The 9859-nt window shown below is 46.6% G+C and overlaps 1 protein-coding gene across 1 annotated transcript; it reads left to right on the forward strand.

The window, feature by feature from the left end:
* The first annotated feature begins 2292 nt into the window (after positions 1–2292).
* IFT70B (intraflagellar transport 70B) lies at positions 2293–4818 on the forward strand. The gene has a single exon (XM_084288932.1). It carries the CDS (start codon positions 2301–2303, stop codon positions 4299–4301), a length of 2001 nt encoding a protein of 666 aa, XP_084145058.1. The 5' UTR covers positions 2293–2300; the 3' UTR covers positions 4302–4818.
* Positions 4819–9859: the final 5041 nt, after the last annotated feature.

Here is a 9859-nt window from a genome sequence, read left to right on the forward strand (position 1 = left end):
CAGTGCCTAAGATAATTTTTAATATTTAGACTAATTAATCCTAGTAGAAAATTTGAGTGTTTCAGCCTGCAGGCCAAATATTTATTTTCCCTCCATATGATTAAACGAATTATAGACAGTTTATGCACTGAGTACAGATTAGAACAGGTTTATTTCAAGGCTAAGTAAAACATGTTAACAGACACTTCCAATGCTGAGAACATTCTGGGCAAGAAAATGAAGAGTGTAACATTTTTTTTATTGGCTTTTCCAAGAAACTGGCGATTTTAATAGTAAAATCATGTGAATGTTTTCTAAAAAAAAACAATGAAATTTGAGGTATAAATCAGCTGAGAGTCTCCAGAGATTTTCATGACTTGAATGTGACAGTATTGGAATATATACTGTGTATCGCTTGTTACCTTTTCTTTCTCGGATCACCTTGTACTTAATTACCAATTTATAAGCGTGTTGGACACTGCGTCTTACAGTTGTGTGGGTAATACCATTGTATGCTTTGAACCTTCGTGTATGGGAAACAACTGACATGCACAGAAATAGTGTGTGTATTTTCTAATGCAAGTGTACCCTACATACTTTCAAAAATGAATACTGAGAAAGACTTCTGCCTCCTTTTCCTTTTTGCATTTTAAGATAATTACCCTCATTGTTTTGCTTTAGTAGATCAACCAATGCTGATTCAGCTTTTTAAAGCATGTTTTTGAAATTAACAACTTGGTTTTACTGGTCTCTCTAAAAAAAAAAATAATAATAAATCACTTTAATGGTTTCCCGTGATTTATTTTTTTATTTATTTTTCATTGAAACTACCTTGTCAGAATGAATCAGAGCTGTATGTATTGATTTCTGAACTATGCAAATAGAAGAGCAGTGAAAACACATGTGACTGAGCAGCTCAAATACAATTTTTGAAGCATGACCTTGCAGCGCTCATTCCTGGGAGTAAACCTAACTCTACCAGCTGCACTTGGCATTATTCTGGAATGACCAGAAACCAAACCTGGCCTATGACTTCAACAGGACAATTTACTCCTATAAAAAAAAATGTACAGATGAGTACAAGTCTGTGATACTGGATATGTCATTATTCTGTAAAAATAGCATGTATCCCTGGGGAAAACACCACCACCACCACCACCGAGAAAAAAACACTAGTTCCGTCCAAGAAAAAAGGACACTGTTGAAATAAGCAATTTCAGAAAGGAGGAAAATACTTGATCTAAGCATTTAAAGCTGTAGGAGAGCTGTCAGATTCTGTTAGGATACCAGCATTGTTCCTTCCATCAGCCTTTACAAACTTAAGCTCTTGACACCTTGTAAAGCTTTCATATTCAAAAAGCACAAGACATCAATAAAATACTTATTGTCCTGTGTTCCAGGGCTACATGTTTAGCTTAGGGCGTTCTCTTACAGTATCACTGCTTGGGAGTACTTAAAGTCAATTACTCAAGATTTAGAAATAAAGGATTTGAAAAACATCAGTAAATTTTAACTTTGTTCTTGTCAGCTGCAGGAAATAGTGAAATGAGAAAAATATTCAAGTCTAGGTAGCGTTTTAAGGAAACAATTTCTCTTTTAGCTGCTGTAGAACTGTTATTAAACTCTCCGGTTTACTACTTGGAAGATAAAAGCACAAAGGGGAACAGAAAATGATAGACGGATATAGAAAATGCAATTTCTTTCTAAGGCATCAGGTCTCATTTGCATCATGGCTGCTAGAAAAACAAGGATTCAGCCACCGTAAACCCATCTTGTTCCAGCATTAGGCCCTTAGAGTGGCTTTTCCGATGTGGCAGAGCTGATGTGGGCACACGGCAGGTTTGGCCTGCTCAATTGCCCATCCCCAGCTGCGCTTCTCTACTGCTGGGCACGAGGCCTGTCGGGTTAGGGAGCCTGGTGGAGGCCAGTGAGGGCAGCAGATGCCGGGGCAGCGGGCGCGTTGCTGACGCACCCATGGCCCAGCTCTGGGTGGCAGCGGCACCTTCAGCCTTCTCGTGCAGGCAGACAGGGGAACCCATTTTCCCCAGTTTATACATTTTAGTGATTTTTGGTGACTTCGGACAGCTGCTGGATTAAGCACAGAGGTGAGGGAGAGAGCCGAGTTCGGCCACTGCCGCAGTGGCGAGCAGAGCACCCCGGCCGTGCCGTGCAGCGCCCCTTCCCTCCCGGGCCGTGCAGCAGCAGAGCAGCAGCGGGGCCGGGTCCCCGCCCCGGGTGGCGGCGCCTACAGCTCCCGGCGCTCCCCGCTGCCGCCTCCCGGAGCCGTTCCGGGGCGCGGGGCCGTCGCGGGGGCAGCGGCGATGGAGGCGGCGGTGTCGGAGGGGCAGTACACGGCGGCGGTGTACGGGCTGATCCGCGGCGGGCGCTGCGCCGAGGCGGCGGCGCTGCTGAGCCGCGAGCTGCAGAGGGGCGGCCGCTCGCGGGGCGGCCTCTCGCTGCTGGGCTACTGCCACTACCAGCTGCAGGACTTCGCGGCGGCGGCCGAGTGCTATGAGCAGCTCTCGGCGCTGCACCCCGAGCTCGACGCCTACCGCCTGTACCGGGCGCAGGCCCTGCACAAGGCCGGGCTCTACGGCGAGGCCCTGCGAGCCGCCGGGCCGCTGCTGGAGCGGCCGGCATACCAGGGCCGTGTGCTGCGGCTGCAGGCTGCCGTCCGCTACGCGCAGGGCGACCTGGCCGCAGCAGAGAGCCTGGTGGAGGAGGCGCTGGCCGCCGCCACCGAGGGCGGTGGTCCCGGGGCAGCCCAGGACCCCTCGGAGCGGGCTGATGCCGAGGTGAACCTGGGCTGCCTGCTGTACCGGCAGGGCCGGCACGAGGAGGCCGGCGTGAAGTTTGCCGGTGCCATGCAGGTGCTGGGCTGCTGCCCCGAGCTGTCCTACAACATGGCGCTGTGCTGCTACGCCGCCAAGCAGTACGCCCCCGCCCTCAAGCACATCTCCGACATAATAGAGCGCGGCATCCACCAGCACCCCGAGCTCAGCGTGGGCATGAGCACCGAGGGCATCGACGTCCGCAGCGTGGGCAACACGCTGCTCCTGCACCGCACGGCCCTGGTGGAGGCCTTCAACCTCAAGGCTGCCATCGAGTACCAGCTGCACAACCTGAAGGCCGCCCAGGAGGCGCTCACCGACATGCCGCCCCGGGCGGAGGAGGAGCTGGACCCGGTCACGCTGCACAACCAAGCGCTGATGAACATGGACAGCCAGCCCACCGAAGGGTTTGAAAAACTGCAGTTTCTCCTGCTGCAGAACCCCTTTCCGCCAGAAACTTTCGGAAACTTGCTGCTCCTCTACTGCAAGCATCAGTACTATGACCTGGCGGCCGATGTGTTGGCAGAGAATGCCCATTTGACCTACAAACTGCTCACGCCTTATTTGTACAATTTCCTAGATGCCATTATTACTTGTCAGACCGCCCCCGAGGAGGCTTTCCACAAACTAGATGACTCGGCAGGGATGCTGACTGAGCAGCTGAGAAAACTCACGAAGCAGGTGCAGGAAGCTAGGCAAAACTGGGATGATGAAGCTGTAAAAAAGGCCGTTAATGAGTATGATGAGACTCTGGATAAATATATACCTGTCTTGATGGCCCAGGCAAAGATTTACTGGGACATGAAGAACTACACGATGGTAGAAAAGATATTCCGCAAATCAGTTGAATTCTGTAATGAATACGAGGTATGGAAGCTCAATGTGGCTCACGTGCTCTTCATGCAAGAAAACAAGTATAAAGAGGCTATTAGCTTCTATGAGCCGATAGTTAAAAAGCACTATGACAACATTCTCCACGTTAGTGCCATTGTGTTGGCAAATCTCTGCGTTTCCTACATCCTCACAAGTCAGAATGAAGACGCTGAGGAGCTGATGAGGAAGATTGAGAAGGGGGAAGAACAGCTGTCCTATGGTGATCCTGAGAAAAACACCTACCATCTCTGCATTGTTAATCTAGTCATTGGTACCCTTTACTGCGTGAAAGGAAACTATGACTTCGGGATTTCAAGGGTCATTAAAAGCCTGGAGCCGTATAACAAAAAACTAAGCACCGATACGTGGTATTATGCCAAAAGGTGTTTCCTGTCCCTGCTGGAGAACATGTCCAAGCACATGATCATGCTACGTGACAGCGTTATTCAAGAGTGCGTTCAGTTTCTGAAGCAATGTGAACTGTATGGAAGAAACATCCCAGCTGTCATTGAGCAGCCACTTGAAGATAAGAGGATGCACAGTGGGAAAAATACAGTTACATACGAAGCCAGGCTTTTGAGGGCACTGATGTATAAGATTGTTGGATGGACTCCGTAAATGACGTTCCTGTGCAGTAGAAATGCGAATCTTGTGTCTGATCTTTTCTTAGATTGTGGGGTGATGCTTACCCTGGTAGTACTTAGTGGTCTGTTTAGTGTTGTGTTTTTTTTTGGTTGCTTGCATTTAAATATTTTGTCCTGTATTTTAACAACATTCAGTGGAAAATAAAATACTTGCTTGAAATTAACATGCACCAAATAACCAGGGGCATTCTCAGTCACGTCATAAACACCTTAAGATGCACTGACCAAGCACTACAGAAATACCATCGAGTTTTCACCTGTAAAATGTTTTATCCCTGTGAAATTTTTGCCAAGTTTCTTTACATTGTTCACAGTTGAAAATAATTTGCTCTCCATTTCTCCTAGCACAGATATTGAAGAAAGAGAGTTATTTCACTTCTCTTATTTGTTCCTGTGTGTGAAATACTTCTTTCTTTTGTTTCTTCCAAACTATTTTTAATATGTCACAAATTATGTTCATAGTATATTCAAACACTAAAAGTGGCTTTATAATAAAAAATCACTCCTGCAAAAATTAACATTGTCTTTTGTTGTAAACTCAGTAATCATGCATGAGTATTCTGGCAAGTTGTAGACCTAATACAGAGACCAAAAATATATTCCAAGGAGAGTACCATGAGTGGGCATAAGGAGCTATAGAGACACTGCCAGGTGCTTCCCCTTCCCCTGCTGCGATCTCCAGCGTCCCCTTGCCAGCACCATCCACATAGCACCTGTTGCCTGCAGACCTGTGTGGCAGCACGGGCTCGCTACATGTGCAGTCTTTCATTTGTGGCCTGGCCTGCCCCTTTGCTCGAAGTACACCAGCATCTGGTACAAGACCTTGCAAACGTAAAATTACATTATTTTCCATATTGCTCGAAAAGCATATAACTACAATTTGAAGTGAAACTTACCACTTCTGACCTTAGATGGAAGGAATCCACTTCTCAGTTTCCTCCTTGTATTACTTACTGTTCCTGCTTCACCAATAGCTTTCTGAAACCCTGTTTATTTACTTAATTCCTTTACATATCATTTCCATCACACTGGTATCAGACACTTTTTTCAGAGACTTCCCATACGTTTTCAGACATATTACACGTTCTACACAGAAGTGAAATCAAAATGCCCTTCACTCTTTTTTGCAATCTCATTCTGTGCCTCTTTTGTGTATTATTCCTTCTGAAGTAATGTGCAGCCTGAAGTTTTTTAAATAAGGATCAAATATCTGCAGCTTTAACACCTTTGCTTACCTTTGACCCTGGCTCCCTGAAGAGCTGTCATGAGAATTTCAGAATCAGGCTGCATGTCTCTCAAAATCCAGTTTCTCTGCCACTGTTTACCTGGAAAGGAAGAGGACAGCATTTTTTTTTTTGAAAGTCATTCTACTATCAAGCAATGAAATACTTAATCCTTGCGGGGAATTGGTGTATCTGGAGACTATGCCTGTGACTATTTCAACATGTAGGAAATCGACTCTGCTTTATCCCGAGAGAAACTCATCAAGGCTGCACATCTCCTCCATAGCTAAAGTAGATGGCTGTGGGTTAGGAATGTTACCGTTTACCCAAAAAAATCCTCTAACAGCAAAGTAAAATCAACTTCATCACAGTTGTCTTTAGTGTCAACAATGGGAGAATGTTCTACTGTAGGCAGACCAGCAGGTAGGCAGCAGTATGTCGCAAGGTGTCCTGGAACGGCCTCTGTAGCTCGTTACTAGTCCATAAGTCATCCAGGGCCCCCCATTATGATGATATTGAAATATTTTCCATTACTGCTTCCACATGACGAAGAGACCTGTGATTTCAAATCTTGTTCACCTTCATGAATCACAGCAGCAGGCTGGAAAGTGTGTTTCTAATTTACAGTGGAATTGTATTACATATTATGCAGCATAAACAGCATGACCTTTAAAAAAAAGTTTTTAAAAGTCACACCACATAATGGATTATGAAGTGCAGGCTGTGGGCAATGACTTAGGGAACATCAGAGATTTTTTTCATATTCACTGTGCATAGTCTGTAAAAGTCAGTGGACATTTAAAAATAAAAAATAAAAATAAAAAAATCCCTCTGCAGATTGGTGCTTGTGAGAATGTCCTATGCTCTTTGAGCAATTTTAAAGGGAACTGAGAGCAGGACAGAGACTTGTCCACAGCCAGCTCTGGCACACAGCTCCTGCTTCCATCATCTGCTGGGGAAGGAGCAGGGTCCTCAGCCACAGTGTGGGGAGGGACAGCAGGGAGAGATGCTCCCTGCGCTGCGTGTCTGCCTTTCCTGTTCCCTCCCAATGCAGGGGACAAATACCCCAACACCTGCAGCACTGCTGTCCACAAAGCAATGCCTCCTCTTCTGTAAGAGGGACACTGCTCTGGCAAGGGGCTCTAACACACTCTGCCCACATCTAGTGACCACACAGCATTTGTGAAACGCTGGTGTACAGCATGCAAACAAATACGTGCAGCAGGTAGAAGGCTGTGCCTACAGAAAACTCTTTGGAGCCAACATCAGCTTTGGTGGATTTACTGAAGAAAGTGGCTGAGCAGCCACCTTCCTAATTGGAGAAAACATCCCCATGAAAGGAAAAGGAGCTCCTCAGTTATGCAAGATGAGGCTGTTTCAGAAAGTGTGGCTAGAGGGCAGTCGGCATCTCTGGAATATGCTTCATCCTGCTGCAACAAATCAGATGTACAAAAACCAAACCAAAACAAAAACTAACCATCAAAAAAAAAAACGAGGAAAACATCAATAGAAATACTTTCCCTGTTCTTCCCTTACATCACGTTTTTATCTGCTTTTCCTCTCAAAGCACACTGTGCAGCCAGGACTGGCCTGGACCTAACTCACGATTTCTTAGCAATTTAGGTGGTGCTGAGTGTTACAACCCCAATGCCAAGCGGCCTCTGATGCGGAAAGGAGAGAGGGAAGAGGCAGGGCTGAGATGTGCCAGGAGAAGACCTGGGACACGCTTCCTCCTCTGCTGCTGTGTAAGGACTCCAAGTGATGCTTCTCATCTGGGTCTCCTCCCTTCCCAGCAGCATTTTCCACCCCAACCACCAAAGCCTGTTCCTGAGCAGCCTCTCCGTGGCCAGGATGGACGCCACAGCCCCCATTTTGTCCTAGGTAGCTGCCCACCCTCTGGTACCTACAGGGGCTGGGTCCAGCCACTGTGGGTTTTTGCAGTGTATTGCTGCTTGCTGTGCAAAACAGCAAAACATGCAGTTATGGCATCTCCAACTGCAAAGCACTTTGGTCATGAAAAATATATAAATGTTACAACCACTTTTATTACTGTCTTTATACCGCATTTAATGTTTCACTATGTGACTTACACACAAAATACATTTTTAAAGGAAAACGCATACGGTTTTATGTGGGGGAAAGGAAGGACACAAAATAATGGTTTATGCTTCTTAGAAATACAGTAAAATCTGTCTAAATTAATGCCCTAAGCCAGTACAGCCCTTCTTTTGTTCGTAACCAAAAACCATTATTTTCATTTAAAAGAATGCAAACAAACCCCAGCACCTATGAGCAGCTGGCCCTATTCCTGGGGGGCTGCTGGGGGCAAACACCTGGAGCTGAGCAGAGCAGAGCAGAGGGAATGGATGCCAGGGCTGCTTGTGGTCAGCCCTGCAGTCAGAGCTGATCAAAAAATGTCAGTAATCAAGGGGTGGCTGACTTTACACTGAGACATACAAAAGCCGAGACAAAAGAGTCTTCTTATTGTGTAACTGGGGGCGGAGCGTGGCCAGAGACTTCCTCAGGGAAGATGTGGGAATTTCTGCAGGGTAAGCAAGCCCCATTAGGAGGTGGAAGAGAAGAATGCTGTTTCTCTAAAAATGGTGACATTTACAAGAATAGCAGCTGAGCTGAGCATCCCGCTTCACAATATCTTACAGCATGCTATTTTTGATGCCTGAGTTCGGAACTGTATCCCCCAGCAATGGCAGCAGAGCCCAGCCCTGACGAATGGTTTGCAGATTTGGGGCACGGATGTGGTAACGCGGCTGTGTGGGCTGAAAGATAAGCACTGAAAGATCCATCTTCTCTCCCCACACACTTCTCTTCCTTCATCTCCCTTTGGACTTCCAGCAAATAAAACCTCCAAATTTTGTGCCTCTGCTAAATCCTGCCTGTCTCTTCAAGTAAGGAGTGGCTGCTTCTGGGACAATGTGCTCCTTCACATCGTGGTGAGTTGTTGATACAGAAAGAAAGACAAACACATGAATACCATCTGGTTTACCAGGAACAAGGACACAAAAACAACTGCCTGCAAAAACACCTTTTAGCACAAAGAGCTAAACGAGGCTGGCAAAATACCACCTTTTTTTTTTAGAACTAGAGAACTGTGAGGGGCAGCTCTAGGCTTGCCTTGCACACCCACAACATCTAAGTAGACTCCAGCAAGGTGCCCCCAGTGCCTGTAGGTGCTGGTGCATTGCTCACAGGACGTGCACCTTTTCCTGTGACTGCACAAGGTGCTGCATTGACCTTCAGGAGCCACAGCCTGGCCATGCTCCGTGGGCACACGTGGCTTGGTCGCTCTGTGCTGGTGCAGGGAACCCAGGAAGCATTGGAAATCTCCCAGCTTCAGTCAAGCTTTCACAACTGAGTGATGAAGGAGTGCCCAGTGGGCACATGTTAGGCTGCAGGGAAGTTTGCAGGCTGAAGTGCTACAACAAACAGCTGGTTTTCAGGCCTCTGCACCTTGTTTGCCACCTAGCCTAAGCTCTCGAAGAAACAGGGTCTAAATGAAGTAAAGAGGCGTTGGGTCCTGACAAACTTCTAGGGTTCACTTTCACCAAAACAACTCTTTTTTTTTTTTTTTTTTTTGGCTGGCCCTTTACCATTAAGTAGAAGAAATGAGACACTTGAACTCCTTTTACAAAGAACCTCTTGATTAGCATCATTTTCCTTAACCTCGCCTGAATTTTAGCTAACAAAGCCCCATTACAGAGCAGACCCTGCCAAATCCAACAGCTTCAGTCCAGAATGTTTCTATTCTAGGGTTCTTAAAACTCAGTGGAGTTTATAGCCCAAAATGAAGCTCAGTGAAGCCGATAAAAAAGTTCCCATTGACTTCAACAACCTTTAAATTGACACCTTAGAAAATATCCATTTTCATAGGCTGCTATTTTGGGCCATCCAGGAGCAGAGTCTCGTAGGTACTGACATGCTAGAACCCCAACCAAACCCAGTGAAAAAACAAAACATAACAAACCTTGTTTCCACCCACGTAAAACACTGCTCAGAGCGCCCTTTTCCCTGCTTTCCTCATGGTGCAGCCCCTGCACGTTAGGAAAACATCGCTGCTGCTGCTGCAAAACACAAGGCATGGGGCTGCGGCGCGGAGCCGGGTGCCTCAGCTTGGGATCGCCCCAGCCACAACCAGAGTGTGAGCTCCGGATTCTCTCCTGCAACACGGGAATCATCACGGGGCATTGCGAACTTTTAAACTTTCAGGAGTGAATTTACACACTTTTATTCTCTGTTGCACGCAATCATCCCCTTCTCCAACTTTCGGGCTTTTTTACTGCTTACCTTCCCC

The sequence above is a fragment of the Netta rufina genome (genome assembly GCF_964035555.1).
Source record: "Netta rufina genome assembly, chromosome: 6".
NCBI classification, from domain to species: Eukaryota; Metazoa; Chordata; class Aves; order Anseriformes; family Anatidae; genus Netta; species Netta rufina.

Bases quoted from the DNA above. Each gene is read 5' to 3' on its own strand.
- IFT70B (XM_084288932.1), top strand. From the start codon at position 2,301: ATGGAGGCGGCGGTGTCGGAGGGGCAGTACACGGCGGCGGTGTACGGG.